The sequence below is a fragment of the Berghia stephanieae genome, chromosome 4 (genome assembly GCF_034508935.2).
Source record: "Berghia stephanieae isolate SIO BIC M18660-M18661 chromosome 4, UCSD_Bste_1.3, whole genome shotgun sequence".
NCBI lineage: Eukaryota > Metazoa > Mollusca > Gastropoda > Nudibranchia > Aeolidiidae > Berghia > Berghia stephanieae.
Genome location: NC_088363.1, coordinates 64,100,430 through 64,119,733, shown reverse-complemented (window position 1 = coordinate 64,119,733; position 19,304 = coordinate 64,100,430). Strand labels below are relative to the sequence as shown.

The 19,304-nt window shown below is 36.2% G+C and overlaps 1 protein-coding gene across 1 annotated transcript in view; it reads left to right on the top strand.

The window, feature by feature from the left end:
* Positions 1–18,567, top strand: part of LOC144972070 (cyclic nucleotide-gated channel alpha-3-like) — a 57,952-nt gene extending 39,385 nt beyond the window's left edge. Inside the window, exons 3-5 of the mRNA XM_078913158.1 lie at positions 8,949–9,160; positions 12,701–13,674; positions 17,101–18,567. Of these exons, the coding sequence (XP_078769284.1) occupies positions 8,949–9,160; positions 12,701–13,674; positions 17,101–17,505 (1,591 nt within the window). The 3' untranslated portion in view covers positions 17,506–18,567. The remainder of the gene's footprint in view (positions 1–8,948; positions 9,161–12,700; positions 13,675–17,100) is intronic.
* Positions 18,568–19,304: the final 737 nt, after the last annotated feature.

Genomic DNA, 19,304 nt, shown 5'->3' with positions numbered 1-19,304 from the left:
GCAAAAAATCTCATACCTGGCACTTGCAATAACCCAGATTTGCGGGGTTTTACCAAGATGACGGTCATTTCAATCGATCGATATTTGAAGGATGTGGTTTTTGGCCAAATTTATAAATGCGTAATTCCCAGCGTATGGCAATTAACAGGTTAAAGGATTAATATATATAAGGTACCATAATTTATTTTTATTGTGGCTATGCGCATCAACAGTGCTACTCAATTTATTAAATATTAATTTTATGAAGATGTTGAGGAGGAGGAGGAGGAGGAGGAGGAGGAGAATAAGTAAAATAAGAAAAGAAGAAGAAGAAGAAGAAAAAGAAGAAGAAGAAGAAGAAGAAGAAGAAGAAGAAGAAGAAGAAGAAGAGGAGGAGGAGGAGGAGGAGGAGGAGGAGGAGGAGGAGGAGGAGAATGAAGAGAAAGAAGAAGAAGAAGATGAAGAAGAAGAAGAAGAAGAAGAAGAAGAAGAAGAAGAAGAAGAAGAAGAAGAAGAAGAAGAAGAAGGAGGAGGAGGAGGAGGAGGAGGAGGAGGAGGAGGAGAATAAGTAAAATAAGAAAAGAAGAAGAAGAAGAAAAAGAAGAAGAAGAAGAAGAAGAAGAAGAAGAAGAAGAAGAAGAGGAGGAGGAGGAGGAGGAGGAGGAGGAGGAGGAGGAGGAGAATGAAGAGAAAGAAGAAGAAGAGAAGAAGAGAAGAAGAAGAAGAAGAAGAAGAAGAAGAAGAAGAAGAAGAAGGAGGAGGAGGAGGAGGAGGAGGAGGAGGAGGAGGAGGAAGCAAGCTACCAAATTACGGGAAATAAGATACCTATGTTTTGGAATTCAGCGAACGCGCAACGAGAACAAAGTTCTTATCACAATACTTAAAAATCAAAGAATTCCCTCAAACCATTCCTTTAAAAGATTTTATCTTGTCTTTTTTTAATTATATAGTGTAATGTCGTCCTCCTTGTTTGATTAAAAGTAATGTTTTCCGTTTAGCCAAAATACTCACAACACCCGCCGGCCGGATAAAACGTACCAACACACAACTTTACCGTTTATAGTCTGATAGAATTTAGTGAGAACCACTCATAAAATGGCTGGCTAAAAACAATACCAAAGAGATGAGTGACGTCAACTTTGTTCCTTCTATAGAGTCTTGGCAGTCTGACGTCATAATTTATTTGCGTAAAGCCGATATTATTGTTATACCTTTCTTTTTTTAGGAATGAGTAGATTAACACTTCTGGACCACAGCAATTCGGATCACCGGACTCGTAATTAAGTACATTTGGATCGTCACCCAGCGCCTGGTCACTTTCAACTTACCCAATTAATCATGCTTGGACCAGCAAAGAAAAAAATATCAACCCCATTACCAAATGCCATAACAAGAGTTGTCCATCCATATTTACTTAACGTCAAAAGCCACCCAGAATATTTCCTTCCTGTGTTTTGCTCTGATGCTGTCGTGGCGGGAGGGGAAAACCCATCGATGACTGTTCATTGGTTGACTAGATCCGATTAGATGTCGGCTATGCCTACGTCCCGAGATGAGGATGAGCTAATGAAATTAAAGTCTTGCCTGGTTACGGGTTCTCCTTTTCATTAATGATGTAAGGCTTCGTCAGCAGGAATATATGGGGGGGGGATTTGGGTAAAAAGTGAGGGAGAGGCGGTTACTTGAGCTGTTGGTGGGATTTGTTGAAAAGTGAATAATAATGCGGTTTTCTATGTATCCAGTAATGTTGCAGTTGAAGGGTGAATGGAGGGATATATTTAACCCTCTCCTTACCACCTACAGCAAAATCGTCACAATATACATTTTTTTTCTTTTTCACATTTGTTTTGTACATCACAAACTTTGAAGAATGATCTTTGTTTAATTAATAAGAACATAAAGTTGTTTTGTGGAGATTTTGTTTGAGTTTCAAAGCAAAAAGCAATTTTTCTGCTGGGTAAGCCTGCCATTATTGGGAAAATACTGAATATGATCGGTAAGGAGAGAGTTAATTACTACGTAAAGGCAAGGTGGCTTCTGACATGAGTGAAATGCAATTTATAATCCATTTAGCTTGTTTTAAAAGCATTACACCTGATACAAATTCCTACTTCTAAAAGATTAGATAAGCCGTCATCATGATCATCATGAGTGTCATCACCATCATCATTCACACCATCATCAGCATCATCATCATCATCATCATCATCATCATCATCATCATCATCATCTTCGTCGTCATCATTATCATCATGATGATCAATCATCATCATCATCATCATCATCATTGTCACCATGAGATTGGCATTGGTTATTATGGCCCTGCATATCAATCTGTCACAAGTCCAGCCCATCATATCGCTGGCAGTCACGCCTCTACCATTCCATTAGTCCATCCGTCATCTCAGCTTCCTTTAACTTTCCATTCCTTCTGTAGGTCGCGGTGTTCAGTATTTAACCAGTTAACTGCCGTACCCCGAAAAGAGACGTATTAAATAATTTGGCAAGAAAACTCGTCCGTCAAATATCAATCGATTTAAATGACCCTCATCTTGGAAAAAACTCTCAAACTTGGGCCTTCCGAGGAGTTAATTTGATTTCGCTTCTGGTAAAGTTTACCACATATTGAAATGGTTGATGACCCTTTGATAACTTGAAGAGACATTTTGATATGCTTCTAAAAATATCCCAAAAAATGATTTGACCAAAGACAAAGACTCTCGAGAAAAAAAGAGAACAAAAATCAGTTTGCAAACAAAACTTAAAATTCGAAAATCAATCGATTAAAATGCTCCTCGATATCTGTCAAGAAGGCTCCAAGCTCATACAAATCAAGGGTCAGTTCAATCCAATAACAACGGAATTAAAAGCAGTTATCTGTCAAATGCATTTCGACAGATTCGTAGTTGTATAGAAATCGGGGATGTCAAAGCTGGGTGTTCGGAAGGTCGGTACATCTAACGTGTCATGGCGTTCCATTGAGAATGAAAAAGAGCACGCACACACACACACACACACACACATACACACACACACACACATATATATATATATATATATATATATATATATATATATATATATATATATATATATATATATATATATATATATTATATATATATATATATATATATATATATATATATATATATATATATATATATATAGTTTTACAAAAGAAACTAGACAATGTATCTTTTGGGTGCAAATTCTCAAAATGTAACTTTGGAAGCGACAAGTTTGGCGGTCCGCACCTGTGTCAAAAAAGGCATCGATAGAAAGAATAATGGATCTAATTCTTTAAGATATATAACACATGATACCACTTTCTTTTATCTCATGTCAAATACAAACTGTCTAGTTTCTTTTGAACATGACTAAAACTTATTTTTTAATTTTAAAAAAGTTCCCTTTATTCAGCCCCAAGGGGAAATTTGACTTTATGGTCTATTCCTAGGAAAGACTGGAATAACCCAGTACTCGGTACCTTTTGGGTACGAAGTAAAGAACGTACCGCTGAGCCATCTTGCCCTCTCACACACACACATACACACACACACACACACACATATATATATATATATATATATATATATGTCCGCATAAATATCTCACGATATATATATATATATATATATATATATATATATATATTCGTGATCATCAATATCTTACTAGATAGATAGATAGATAGATAGATAGATAGATAGATAGATAGATAGATAGATAGATAGATAGATAGATAGATAGATAGATAGATAGATAGATAGATAGATAGATAGATAGATAGATAGATAGATTTATATATATATATATATATATATATATATATATATATATATATATATATATATATATATATCGTGAGATATTGATGTTCACGAATCTTTAGAGCGCTCGACGTTTTAAGGAGCTTGAATTAAGCTTGAATTATTATAGTATTCTATATCTTGCATATCCAGTCAGGTCTCTTAACCCGGATCTCCACAATCCAGGTGGTTCTATTTTTTTTTAATAAAAGGGGGAAGATAAAGGAAAAAAGAGAAAAAAGGGGGAAAGAGAAAAAAAAAGAAAAAAATAAGGGAAAAAAAGAAAAAAGAAAAAAATTATCTGAACAGGTCGCCCGAAGACGGATTTTTTTTTCTTTTTAACCGGTACACCGTAATTCTGAAATTCTTGTTCCGGATCCGAAGACTATATTGGGAACAAGCCTTTACATTATAGAGGATTTATGACTTGCTCTAGTTCAATGCAACCGACAAACGGTTGATGTGTAGTCTAATTTAAAACGCTTTGTCACATCCAATTAAGGTCAGACAGATATCTTATTTATTGTCTATCCAGTCCAATCATTGGCGCCACCCACTCAATCAACGTGGTGTCGCAGTGTGTGTGTGTGTGTGAGTGTGTGTGTATGTGTGTGTGTGAGTGTGTGTGTGAGTGTATGTGTGTCTTCAATAATCAACAGACGTCAATCATATACGGCTGGTCAAATTGCACAAAACGGCATAGATCTTTTCTTCAAACTTTTTTTTTTTAAATAATTAAATAGCCGATTTTTCAAATTTCAATGTATGCGATCTAAGATTTTAAGCATCCGTTTATTTTCATCTAATACGAATAGTGGTAATTGGAAATTTCCGGAAGTACACTATTTTACTTGTACAAGTATTAGTGAACAATGTGCTACATTAAATATAACCCGTCAACGACTTTAAAGGAGAAGTATTGAAATACGTGCGGGGGCAATTGTTCCTTGATTGGTCCGTTATAAAAAGGAAAATTGAACGAGAAATAACAGAACCTAAGGTATAATCGGGCAAGAAAAAGGCGCATTTATCCTCTCCTTACCACCTACAGCAAAAACTTCACATTTGTTACGACAGAATATACATTTTTCTTCTTCAGATATATTTTGCACATCACAATGATCGTTGTTTAATTAAATTGTTTGCGTTTAAAAAATCAATTTTTCTGCTGGGTAAGCCCGCCATTTTGGGAAAAAACTGAAAATGGTCGGTAAGGAGAGAGTTAAGTGGCGGGAAGGTGGGCGTGAACCTCCAAAACTCTGACTTGGCATTCAATAGTCTGATGTCACATCCGACCAGCAACGAGCAGCTTGGTTCTAAACATAGAGAATCGGTACTTTTTATTCTTCATGCTGGCTAGAACTTTTTCATGTGTCATGTGATCAGAATGTATAAAAGTCAAAACATGATCAGATTTATAATGTTTTTCTCCTCTGGATACACCTTTATGCTCGTCTGAGGAGTATTTCATAAGGGCGTCCGCCATTGTTCCGATGGTTTAGAACCAGTTACTAAGTTACTATGCGTCATTAAGAGGGAAGTGACGTCACGACTGTTGAATCCTATTTAATCTGTAATGACAAGACCTCAGTGTAGCACCATTTTCAAATAATTAACTTTTGTATAAATCATTACATCGTCCGATTTGCGAACGCCCGAATCACACTCGCAAGTCACATTTATGAGATGGGGTCTCATCTTTAGTCAACCAGCCACTATGAAATGTTTGTGACAAGAGACCAAAATAATAATCTTAACTCATTTTAAAGGTTTATTCTATTGGTAACGTATGAATAAAAAAAGGACAAAATTTATATATTTCAGTAAATCAATGGTCCTACAGCACTGTACATAATATGCAGAGCAAATTTTAACAAAAGCGTGCCAGTTATATAAAAACTGCCCTAAATATGGGATTAACAGTCCTGTAACAATGAGAAAACCTTAAGGCTCACATAAACAAAAAGGTTTAAATAATTCACGAAAGAATGGATTTAACAGCCATTTTCTAACTATGGCAGCATGAATTATGAATTAAAATTATTTTTCTTTTCTACCAACACGTGGCAATGGAAGAATTCTATAAACAAAACACAGCTCATAATACACCAAATTCTCAATCCTCACATGTTACGCACCTACAGAGGATGCATATGAAGAAAACAAGGAAACATTCTATGATATTTTAAGAATGGCTGTTGAAAATATACCAATACACGATATGCCCATGATCATTGGACACCTAAACGCAAGAGTCATAATAACGGTGAAGAAGAAACCAAATCAGTTGGAAAGAAAGGTATAGAGATAATGAACGATAATGGAAATAGACTAACAGAATTTTGTGAAGAACACAACCTCATTATTGATAGAACGTTCTTCCTACATAAAAGCATTCATAAAATGACCTGGAAATCACCAGATGGCAAAACAGAAAGTCAGGGAGTTCATATATAATGATCTACATAAAATGGAAGAGCAGCTTAAAGGATGTCAGAGTCAGGCGATTGGCAGACATTTGAAGTGACCACCATCTTGTCACAGCCAAAATTTATATATAATTGAGGAAAATAAAAATTGCAGAACAAAAGAAGAAACATTGTAACACAGATTAATTGAAAATCCCAGTTCAATATCTCAGTAAAATAAAAACAGATTCAGTGCAAAGCAAGATATTATACTCATGGCAATCCAAGATTTCAACCATGCCATGCAGGAAACTGCCACAGAATACTTAGAACACAATGAATCCAATACAGAGAATTAGATATCAGCAAGGTCATGGGAGCTCATTAACCAAAGAAAATCAATCTAAGTAAATCTCTTGAACGCTAAATCCCCCCGGCTGAAAGAAAGGCTATCAAGTGAATACTCATTGAAGGATAAAGCCGCGAAATAATCTACAAGGAAAGATAAAAGAGATTATGCAGAAAATTTAGCAACTGAAGCAGAAAATGCAGTTGTAAGACAAGACTCAAAAAACCTATACAAAATTACATAAAAGCTCTCGGAAAACAGAAGTTTTGGTCAAGAGAAATCATTAAAATCCCAAGATGGAAGTGTCATCACAGACGAAAAGAAGAAAACTGAAAGATGAAGACATATTTCGCAAATCTTTTGAACAGACCAGACCCATCTTTTTACACATATATCCCAGAAGCAGAAACAGACATGGCGGTTAATCTTGGCCCAATCACAGAGCACGAGGTGCACGAGGCAATACAACAACAAAGAAGTGGAATTGACAGAATCAGTGCGAAAATGTTTAAATCAGACACCCAAGAAATGTCCAAAATTATCAGTAAATTGTTCACCAGGAATAAATACCAGAGGATTGTCAGAAAGGCAGTATCCATAAAATAGCCAAGAAAGGAGACCTTGGAAATTGTGCTATCTGGCGCGAATCACACTCCTGTCCGTAAAGAGCAATATTTTTAATAGAATCATTCTGACTCTCACCTCACATTGAAGACATACTTTAAAAAGAGCAAGCGGGGTTCAGAAAAGGGAAGTCATGTAGTGACCTCATATTTACCCTCTACACCATATTTGTCGATTTCTAAAAAGCTTTTGACAGCTTAAACAGAGAGTTCCTATGGAAAATACTCCGGCATTATGGTATACGACGAAAATGGGCAAGACATGCCCAAGAGGTCTTTCAAGTTGATAAATAATCCTTAGTTTTAAAAAAGTGAATCACAAATGTCTATTTTTCAGTCTATTGGTATTTTTAAGATTTTGTTTTAGATTTGTTGGTGAAATTTGAGTTGGGACTAAAAATAGTTTAATTTTGAAATCTAATGATTTGCTGTTACCAAGAGTAGCCTATCTGAAATCAATTACTCTAGCGCTACTCATTTTAACCTATCAGAATATTCATTGGGTTTAGCCACTCGTTTATATCATCTCTGTTGAAAATTATAGAGCGAGCTTCAAAATCTGGAGGCCAGATTATTTTGGCTGTTAGACATTTATATTAAAGATGGTGGGGTCATGGTTCATTCAGTCTTTTCTTAATGACCAAAGTAACAACAGATTCATAATGGCGTCAAAAGACAACTGTATTGTCGCTATTGATTTCATTTGGGTTTTTTTGTTTTCAGCAACATACCGTAATAATCTTTTATTGTGGCGTACACTCGACGCCGGCTTCTGTTGTTTGAAATAGAACACTAAATTAATTTCTTATTTACCAGAGCACTAAGGAAAAAAAGGAATAGTTTCCCTTTATTTTTACTTGCCATTTTATTCTGCAAAAAAGTACTACGACACTGTGTACAATCAATACGTCCTTTGTGTAGCCCATACGGTCGGAATGAGATCATTGGACCCCATAGTGTTATATGGTATGAGAGTATATTATGTATAACTATCGTTTCCTATGACACTCCGCATCTTATATTGGTAGGAAAAAATATACCCCCATCCCGTTCATTGGAAAGGCAATTTATAAGCCCTGCCTCTTCAGTTATAAAACGTATGCGTTTCCCTGTAATCCTCATCGCATCTCCCCGCTAAATAAATAGTAATCAATAGACACATAAACGGGTAGCTTAATTGCCTAAGGATAATTTGGTGAAAGATGATTAATATTCTAGATGTCTAAGAACACTTGCACAAGACAGAGATTTATGGAGGCAGATTACTAACTGGATAATAGGAACAGACTGACAAACTCGAAGTAACGCACACGTTCACGGCAAGCGTCCATGGGGCGCAGCCTTATTCATTTATTTATTTTTAGAAAGTCGACGTCACAATAATTGATTGTCATCAACAATGTTCTGTCAATACTTATTGGCCATTACATACTTTATACTAAGTAAGTGTGGTGTTACGATCGAAGGTTGCTCTTCAAAAATAATTTTAAGTGATGAAGACGGGATATTTTAGTCAGTCTTTGTATATTACAGACTGATTCAACCCTTTGCAATAAAATACTTGGAATTCCTGGTTATGTCTGATGTTGATTGTAGTGTAAAGGGTGTGACAATCAGGATTACTTCTTTGTCTTCTTCATAATGGCAAATCTTTAATGTCCATATTACGCCCCAAAACAGCTCTTAGTAGAAAAATAAAATGTTCCATGAACAGTTTTTATTTTTGTATCGACTGATCTTGTTCAATAATTCAAATGTTCATTTCTTGATTGTTCAGGTACTGGACCCATTTCTACGTGGACCCTTCAGACTCCTTCTACTACAGATGGCTGGCCGTCATATCCCTGGCAGTGCTATACAACGTCGTCTTCATCATTTTCCGGTCTGTCTTTGTGGAGCTCCAGACACGTTACTACATTCTGTGGCTTTGCCTTGACTACATTAGTGATTTTGTCTACGCTCTTGATATATTCATTCAGTTCAGAACAGGTATGATGGTATAATTATTGTGTCCAATTTCTTTTCTTCTTTTACCTAATACATAGGCTAACACCTAGTCCTGTTAGTATTTCATTGGAGAGGCTGTCAGTGACAAAATGCAGTGCTTAAACATTGAATGTTGGGCTGAATATACTTTAAATTGTATTAAAATTGGATCCATTTCATTCATAAACAGAAAATAAATTTTAATTCTGTTGGTCTCTGACAAGAGGCAGGGTTTGTGAGGGTATAAAGATCATTATCATTAGTGAGTGTTTTTATTTTCGTTTTAAACCCAGTGAAATATCTGTTAAGGTGCTGTTGACATATGCGTGACCGGGCTTCTTTTCGTAACTCAGGAAGTCTCAAATAATATATCCAACTCTTTCCTTTGGATTTTCAAGCCTTTGCGAATTGTCCGATTGTGTATCTTCTTCTTCTTCCTCCACACCTGCAAACCACCTGGGGTGTATTTTCGCAGGCTTTGTTGTGCATATTGGTGTTTAGAGTGACACAGAAGCGCTTCTGTCTCTGAACTATTTAAAGGTTTTCAGAGCTAACTACATCCGCAAGCAGGCTGTTCCAAATTCAAATCGTTAATGGAAAAAAATGACTGTTCATGGCATTGCCCTCTTGAGAGTGGAATTTGGAATATGTGATCGTGTCCTCTGGTTTTTCCACTTGTTGTAGGTTCAAGGACGTGAGGAACTTCAATCAACTTATGTATAGCACGGTTTAGCGTAGTTGCTTTAGTATGCTTTCTTCGTTCTTCCAGGGTTGTCCATTGAAAGTTGGTATGCATGGTTTCAACGCTGTCTTCTGTCAAAATCGCCAATAACGAAACGGGCTCTTCTTTGTAGCATCTTAATCTTTTTTTGTATTTATCCGACGAGGATTTGGATTAGTTTGTAATTTCTTTTTTGTTGATTTACTTAAGTTGATGCAGTTTGTGGACAAAAATGCGAGCCTGGTCATTAATACGTTGGTTAATACAGCATCGGTTCCAGTATAACACTTCATCTAACTTTGAACTGTTCTAATGCCAAAAACCATTCACAATAAACACGTTCCAGCCATTCATGAATGTTCAGGAGCACACATCTCTCTCTGCTGTAAGGAACTCAATTGCAACCTGCTGTTTGATGCATGATTCCTTTTAAGTAATTTCTTCGATCTACATGTTGGAATAGGAATCCTTTTATAAAACACAGCTAAAAGCAAATTGGTGACGTAATTTATTCAGTAGATTGTCACTTGAAGCGTTCAATATAATTGGAAATATCCGTTAGGCGTCAAGACTTTTCATCCACACCTATCAATCTCGCATACATTTTTTTAATTCTCACATTAAGAAAACAAAAAGGTCCATAAGTGAATACAAGCTAAAACTTTCTTTCTTCAATCTATGTTCATTATCTTCAGGAATGGTGTGTCTGTTGGTGAGTATAGGCTTTCGATTGCTGTTTCTCTATATCCTTCAGTCTTTACAATTTCTTTACTTTATTAGCAACGACATTGACAATTGACATTCAACAGTATACAGTGATGATCACTTGGCAAAGTTTTTTTCTTGTTAGCTAGTTCCTGTTTTATTATACGTTTTAAATTGCGGAATCACCGACAGCTATCTCCTTATTGGGGCTGTCAAGACTGGGTTGAATTACGTTTTGTGTGTTAAAATTTGATTTAAAATTACTTGCGTGTTTTAGGCCATTGATTTCCTATTAGAACTTAATTGTTCTTTAATCATTCATATGTTCGCGGCCGAAAATAACCTCATTATTTTGGCCTATTGTCACTTAACATTCACAGGGCTTGACAATTAAAGATTAGACCCCACTCATAAATCTGACTTGGGACTATGTTGGCGGCTCTCGCAAAGCGGACGATGTAGTGATTTATTCAAATGTTCTAATGTATGATGAGAAAAGAGCTATGTTAGAAGAGTCTCGTCCGTAGAAATTATATTTGTACCTTTATTTTTGTTTTTTTGTTGTTTGTTTGGGGGGGGGTTATTTTTGATTTTGTTTTTGTTTTTGTTTATGTTTTTGTATGTTGTTTTTTTTTTTTGTTTGCTTTTTTTTGTTGTTATGTTTTGTTTTTTTGTTTGTTTGTTTTTTGGGAGGGGAGTTATTTATTTATTTGGGGGAGGTGTTTCTTTTTTGTTTTGTTTTTGCTTAGTTATCGACTCAGGTTTGGAATTTTTCGTTAAATTTTCCTAATTATAATGGAACCATCCTAGAGAAACTGCCCATGAAAAAAAGTGGGAAGTGAATCCGGAACTATGCTAGGTGGACACCAATGAACAGGAGTGAACAGGAAACTGTGGGAGGTGGGAATCAGTGGGGAGTGAACCCATAAATGTGTGAGGCGGGCGCCAGTAGGAGACCAGCTTGGACTATGGGAGGCGGGCACCAGTGGAGAATAAACCTAGAACTGTGTGAGGTGAACACCAAGGTGGAGTGAACCATAGACTATGGGAGCAGAGCACCAGTGGGGATTGAGCTGGAGACTATGGGAGGTGGGTAACAATGGGGTGGGAAACAGAGACTACGAGTATCAGCCAGGATTGAACCCAGAACTTTGTGAGGCGGGCACCTGTGGGAAGTGAACCAAATAATATTGTTGGGGGGGGGCACCTGTTTGAAGTGAACCTGGTACCCACTCCTATAGTATCTGGTTCACTCCCCACTGGTGCCCACCTCCCATAGTCGCTGGTTCACTCCCCACTGGTGACCATTTCCCATAGTCTCTGGTACAATTCCCACTGGCTTCCACCTCACTCAGTTCTGGGTTCACTCCCCACTGGTGCCCATCTCCCATAGTCTTTGGTTCGCTCTCCACTGGTGCCCACTTCACATAGTTCTGGGTTCACTTCCCACTGGTACCCACCTCACGTAGTCTCCAGTTCACTCCTCACTGATGCCCACCTCCCATAGTCTCTGGTTCATTCCCCAATGGTGCCCATCTCCTTGAGTATCTGGTTCAATCACTGGTGCCCATCTCACATAGTCTCTAGTTTACCAAGGAGTGGATTTTTGGTAGATTTCGTTGAATTTCTGTATACTTCGGTATATTTCTGAGAATTTCTTTAGATTTTGGTGGATTTCGGCAGTCATCAGGACCCCAATCGTGATTCGTCAGTTATTAAAAAAGAGGAATATTTCTTTTTATCTAAAAAAAAATCAAATACCTGGGATAAAAACTGGAAAGAATTTCCCAAAACTTTCTACGTGAATCGTGAATCGTTTAACAGAAATGGATGGGGTTTTTCTGTTTGCTTGTTTTTGTTTTGTTTTGGTTTTCAATTGTTTTGTTTTGTTTTCTGTGGGTTTTTTGTTTTGTTTCGTTTGTTTGGTTGTTTGTTTTTTATTCTTTAAGATGTATAAAAATATCAAGAATTTACAAGTAATTAAATATTTAATATAGTTAACCTCAATGTGAATCCGGAAAAGTCAGTCAGATTTAACATGATCTGCTTTCAAAACATGACCCAACATAGTTTAATGTGTAATCCTCGGTTTTTTTTTTCTATCCTTCTCCACCCAGGCTACCTTGAACAAGGCCTTATGGTTGTTGATCCCATTAAATTACGAAAGAACTACATGCACACTCGGGGATTTTACGTGGATATTGCCAGCTTACTACCCACTGACTTATTTTATTTTCTCAACGGAGGTCTGGGTATACCCTACGTCCGTTTCAATCGTCTTCTTAGAATTCGAAGACTTCTCGAGTTCTTCGACAGAACAGAAACGAGGACGAGCTTCACCAATATGTTTCGAATTCTACATCTTGTTCTATACATCCTTATAATTATTCACTGGAATGCTTGTATTTACTTTGCTATCAGTGCTTCATTGGGCTTCGGCTCCGACGGATGGGTTTATGGGAATCTTACAGGCGGGAACGAGCAGCTCTCTCGAAAATATATATACAGTTTTTATTGGTCGACATTGACACTAACGACTATTGGGGAAACTCCTCAGCCCGAGAAAGATGTAGAGTATCTCTTTGTTGTTGTTGATTTCCTCATTGGAGTTCTCATATTCGCTACTATTGTCGGTAATGTCGGTAGCATGATAACGAATATGAACGCTGCAAGATCAGAATTCCAGCAAAAAATGGATGGAGTTAAACAGTATATGGAGTTCAGAAAAGTCAGTAAAGAGTTGGAAGAACGTGTGATTAAGTGGTTTGATTACCTTTGGACTAACAAGCAATCTCTAAACGAGGAGGAAGTTTTATCAGCTCTTCCAGACAAATTGAAAGCCGAAATGGCTATTCATGTACATTTGGATACGTTGAAAAGAGTGAGTATATTTCAGGACTGTGAACCTGGGCTCCTTGTGGAGCTTGTGCTAAAACTTCGATTGCAAGTGTTCAGTCCCGGGGATTACATTTGTCGGAAAGGAGATATTGGTCGAGAGATGTACATAGTCAAACGTGGGAAATTGAGTGTGGTTGGCGATGATGGATCCACCGTCTACGCAACTCTGAGTGAAGGAAGCGTTTTTGGCGAGGTGAGTGTGTTCTTCTAAAAATGTTTCCTTGTGTGTATGTGTGTGTGTGTGGGGGGGGGTGTGTGTGTATGTGTGTGTGTGTGTGTGTGGATAAAAGATTAAGACCAAATATGGAATGTAAGCACAGATCTTCTACGTGAGATCATTTGAATAAATAATCAACTTTACAATTTTACCATAATCTTCCTCACAGCTCTCTCTCTCTCTCTCTCTCTCTCTCTCTCTCTCTCTCTCTTTCTCTCTCTCTCTCTCTCTCTCTCTTCATTTTCTTTTGTTCTATCTGTGAAATCCCCTTTCTTTCTCTCTACTGTTATTATTCCCTCTCCCTTCCTTTATATATATATATATATATATATATATATATATATATATATATATATAATCACTTCCTGATGAGAGCGAATGCTCAAAACATTATTGTAGAAGTTGATCATAATTATACTTGAAATATTTTATAAATAACTCCTTTAATCAGAAAGTTGAGCACTATTATTTCATGGTTTTTAGTTTATATATATATATATATATATATATATATATATATATATATATATATATATATATATATATATAATCGTGCTATGATACAAAAATGCTGCAGAGTGCTCGACATGTTGATAGCACCAACTTTGACTCATCTCCTACTAAACAGTCCTGATGATGGCCTGAAAAATTAATGTAGACTTCAATATCGTGGTAAACATCTGAATTATATATATATATATATATATATATATATATATATATATATATATATATATATATATATATATATATCCCTCAAATCTTTGCATCTTTTTCTTCTTTCAATTTTACTTATCCTACTCTCCATTTTTACCTATTATACGATGCACATTTTTTTTAAAACTTGAGCATTAAATTAGAGCAATGTCAACTAAACGTGCTCAAACCGTATTACAGGAGATCGTTCTCTCACAGCAATACTATACATAGGACGACACATGGCGCCAGTTAGGCGATAATAAACCTTTTTTCAGACAGAGTAAATGCTGTTAACGTCCAGGAACTCATTTTTCACATGAGTCAGGATAAGAGAACGTGAGTAAAGAGCCTATTCCAAGGACTCAATACTATGCGCCACTCAGAGCGGGATTCGAATCCAGAACCCTCTGATCATACCACAAGATAATATAGCCGAGTCATCTCATTTTTATTTCTTATCTACCATCTGTCTATCATGCGTGCTACTCCTATATTCAATAAATGTCCATTTATAACGCCATCAATTCCAACCCAGGAAATGCATTTTCAGCTATTCCTCTATGTTTATTTCATTTTCTTGTCTTGGACTCTAAACGTAATAATACGTATAATCTTATGATAACACCGTTACCTGTGTTTGTATTAATCTCCCAGACACGCAAAGCAAAAGAATTACTTCCTGACTTCCAAAACATTCAATCAATAATCATAAACTTCATTCAAATCTTCAAGACCTTTGAGGTTCCAGCTATTTTTAGAGATTGCCCCTAGCATGTATCAGCAGCCTTGTTCATCTTCTAGTCCATATTTGTCTTTAGCATTCATTAGACGATATTGTAAAATATAAACCATTGTTACACAAAGTATTATTTCATTCTTTCTAGGATCGAATCCATGCAATGCCAGATATATGATTAAAATTTGGCCATTTCTTGAGCCATTTTGCGTCGCTTACATTCCATACCAAGAATTACTAACCAGTTAACTACCGTACTCTGGAAAACTGGTATTTAAAAATTTGGCCAGAAAACTCGTCCTTCATATATCGATCGATTTAAATGACCCTTATTTTGTCAAAAACTCTCAAACCTTGGAGTTCCGCGAAGTCATTTAAATGGATCGATATTTGAAGACGAGTTTTCTGACCAAATTTTTAAATACGAGTTTTTACAGAGTACGGCAGTTAACTGGTTAAAGAAGATATAACATAATATAGTGGGTAGCCATGTCTGTTGTTGTTTACAGAAGAATACGGAGTCGACAACAAGAATATTATAGGCTTTTTTAATCATTAATATTTCTCTATTGATTTTAGATCAATCTATTTAAGGTCCACAAGCTTCTGGCAACGTAATGTTTACTTTAACGTTACATTAGCATTCGTCACTAGCAGCCAGACAGTTTGTGTTCCTTGTTAGTTTTGTAACGCAGTAGCAGATTTTTTTCATGACATACGATTTCATTAGCTTGATATCGATGGCCAAATGGCCTTGTTGGTAACAAAGTTAATCTACACTAATCGTCGTCACACAGACTGGATAGAGGTGGAAATGAATTGGGTTCAATAGTCTAATGTCAAGTCCGCCCAGCAACGAGCAGCTTGGTTCTAAACAAAGAAAATCGGTACTTTTTACTCTTCATCTGGCTAGAACTTTTCACATGTCATGTGATCAGAATGTATAAAAGTCAAAACATGATCAGATCTATAATGTTTTTCTCCTCTTGGTACACTTTATGCTCTTCGGAGACGTATTTCATAAGAGCGTTCGCCATTGTTCCGATAGTTTAGAACCAGTTACTAAGTTACTATGCGTCATTACGATGGAAGTGACGTCACGACTGTTGGAGCCTATTCCTGGTCAAAAGCAATAATGGATATTGTAAGGGCGTTGATTTGTATTTAACTAGTTAGCTGCCACACTTTTGAAAAATTATGAGCGGCGCATAGTCGAGTCCTGAAAAAGGCTCTTTACTCACCTTCTCTCACCGTATTCAGATGTAAAATGAGTACCTGGTCGTAAACAGCGTGACTCTGTCCGAATAAGAAGTGCTATATCGATTAACAGACGGCATGTCTCGTCCTACATGCTCGATCGCGAAGTCCCAGGTTTGAAAGTTTTTTTCCAAGACGGGGTCATTTACATCAATCAATATTTAAGGACGAGTTTCCTGGCCAAATTTTTAATACATGCTTTTCCAGAATATGGCAATTAACTGGTTAATACCTATCGTTAGCAATAATGGATGTGAGGGGTTGATTATTGTTTTTAAAAGTAGCAGGCGTTTAGTGTGCTCTATGAAACATAAATTAAATTTCTATGGCTTGCTGAGAGAATAAATAAAGCAATGTGCATGGTATAAATGTGTGGTATAATCGTGCATTTATTTATTCAATTTAGAAATGGGTGGATTTGTTTGTTTTGAATTTATGATATTTCAGATTTGAGCTCAACACGAGAAATTGACAATATCAAAAAGTTCTTGTTCGTAAGCACCATGACAAAAAATATCAAACTTACTTGATGCACTGCTCGGTTTTAAGCAATTGTTAATAAAAATGGATTCAGGTATACTACACTTGATAACTAGAAGTCACATTTTAGACCACACCGATGATAGAAAAAAATTGATACTCTCATTCAATTTTAAATATCTTTGATATAAACAATGTGATAAAAGCTTTACTATTTTTTTAATCGACAGGTGAGCATACTCAACATCGTTGGTAACAAGACTGGCAATAGGAGGACGGCCAATGTCAGAAGTCTGGGATACTCCGATCTTTTTTGTCTTTCCAAAGATGCTTTATGGAATGCTTTAGGGGAATATCCAGAGGCTAAACGAAAGCTCATGGAAGCTGGAAGACACATTTTAATGAAGGATAATCTACTGGACGAAGCTGCAATGAACAGAGCTGAAGAGAGACAGGAATCCATTGACCAACGAATGGACAGGATCGATACCTCCTTGGATAGCCTTCAAACCAGATTCGCACGTCTTCTGGCCGAGTTCAATACGACACAACAAAAACTAAAGCAACGCATGACGAAGGTTGAGAAAGTGCTAACACGAGAGGGAGACGATATCTCAAACTGTTCGAATTGTTGAAGAAATGACATTGTAGTCAAGAAATAACGTTTGCCCTCTCCTGTATAAAAATACGATGTTGATTTTTGCCTTTTGGTTGATTGCATACTATTCAATAAAGGCATGTTGTTGGTCATCTAATGCAACATATTCGTTTTTAGCATCACGGGATATTTACTTTAAAAGCAGTACCTATCTTTTCATACAAGATAGCCTCGAGCTTCCATCTTACTCTAACGCCGCTCGTCTCCAAAACAACGGTCGTTGTGCTTAAAGCTTTGAATTCGTAGCCAAACTCGGATTTGTTGCAACATCACAATGCAATAATAATATCCCAGTCGTGGCAAGATTTGTAATTCACCAATGACCAAATATCGTGAGCGACAAGGATCTTCATAATGCTCCGACCCTTCATAGTTTTGTTCTTCCAACAGCTAAACTGCCGTGTTCTCACAAAACGGCTTTTTAAAATTTGGCTAAAAAAATTTGTTTCCTATTATTGATTGATGGAAATTTCCCCTAACTTGCAAAAAATCATAAACCCGGGACTCCATCCAAGAAGTTTCGAGTTTATGATTTTTTTTAAAAGGTTTGAGAGCCATATTCATCGGCAAATATATGAGTAAACATTTTTCTGGCTAAAATCTAAAATGGGGTTTTGTCAAAGTAGGTCAATAAAATAATCGTCATGAGATCATTTCCAAATAAAGTCACTATGTCCATGATGCATCATTTTGATCTCATTTTTATTGAATGTAGTTTCATAAGGAAATTGAAAAATTCTAAACCTATGTCTAGATAATTGATGGTGAATATTAATTATTCTTGCAAAGGAAATTGTAATAGTTTTATGATGCTAGATGATGGTGCTGCATCCAAGCATTTTATAGTGCCTATTTTGTAGACTGAAATGAATCGTGTTATAGAAAAATGTCGTTTGCATAAAAAGAAGTGGTTGAGATAAAACTAAAGATTTTATAGAGTTAAAGCATAGCGAATGGGGGGGGGGATGAAAATAGATGTAAGAGAATGGATTAATTTTTCTAGATTTTTCTCTTTCAAGAACAATCTCTGTTTACCAAGGACGGCAAAACTAAGAATGAATAAGATATTAGTTCTCATGTTAAATTTAAATAAATTAAATCTGAAGATAACAAGTTTAACAATTATTGAAGCATTTGGTTGAAATTTGAAAAATATATCTGTTTTTATTTCATATCGTTAAAAATCTGACGTAATTATGGTTCGTTTCAAAACTCAAACGAGCGCTTTTTGACGTGTGTTTATGATTCTACTGTATGGATTCAATTGAAACTTGGCAACGCTACTCAGCTTACAATAAACGTTGTGAATTTGTTTTTCGAGGCAAATAATCAATACATTATCAAGTGAGCTTATTGACACCATATATAAACTCAGAAGAAACTCGGTCATTCTTTGTTCAAAACCAATGGAGCTTTACAGGTACCCATTGAAAATTAGGTCATATTTAAAGCACGAGAATGAACCCTTTCAGAAAGTGTCGAAAACAATAAACAAAATGTAATACTCATAAACGTTACAATTTTCAGTGGCGTATTGTCTTTTTTTTTTAATCGTTTAAAGCAATTGATTTTGAAATCACCTCGGTGCAAAACATTACTATAAGACTCTTAAAGTAATTTGAAAATGAAGCGCCAGACGAGGGTGTCTATTTCACAGCATTGAAGCTGTTGGTGTTATAATTCCATTACAACAATTTTAAAATGAGCCCACAATTGCGCCCGGGTATCAGACTTTCAAAGGAATACCTACTGTCCTACGAATTCTTTGTATGAAAC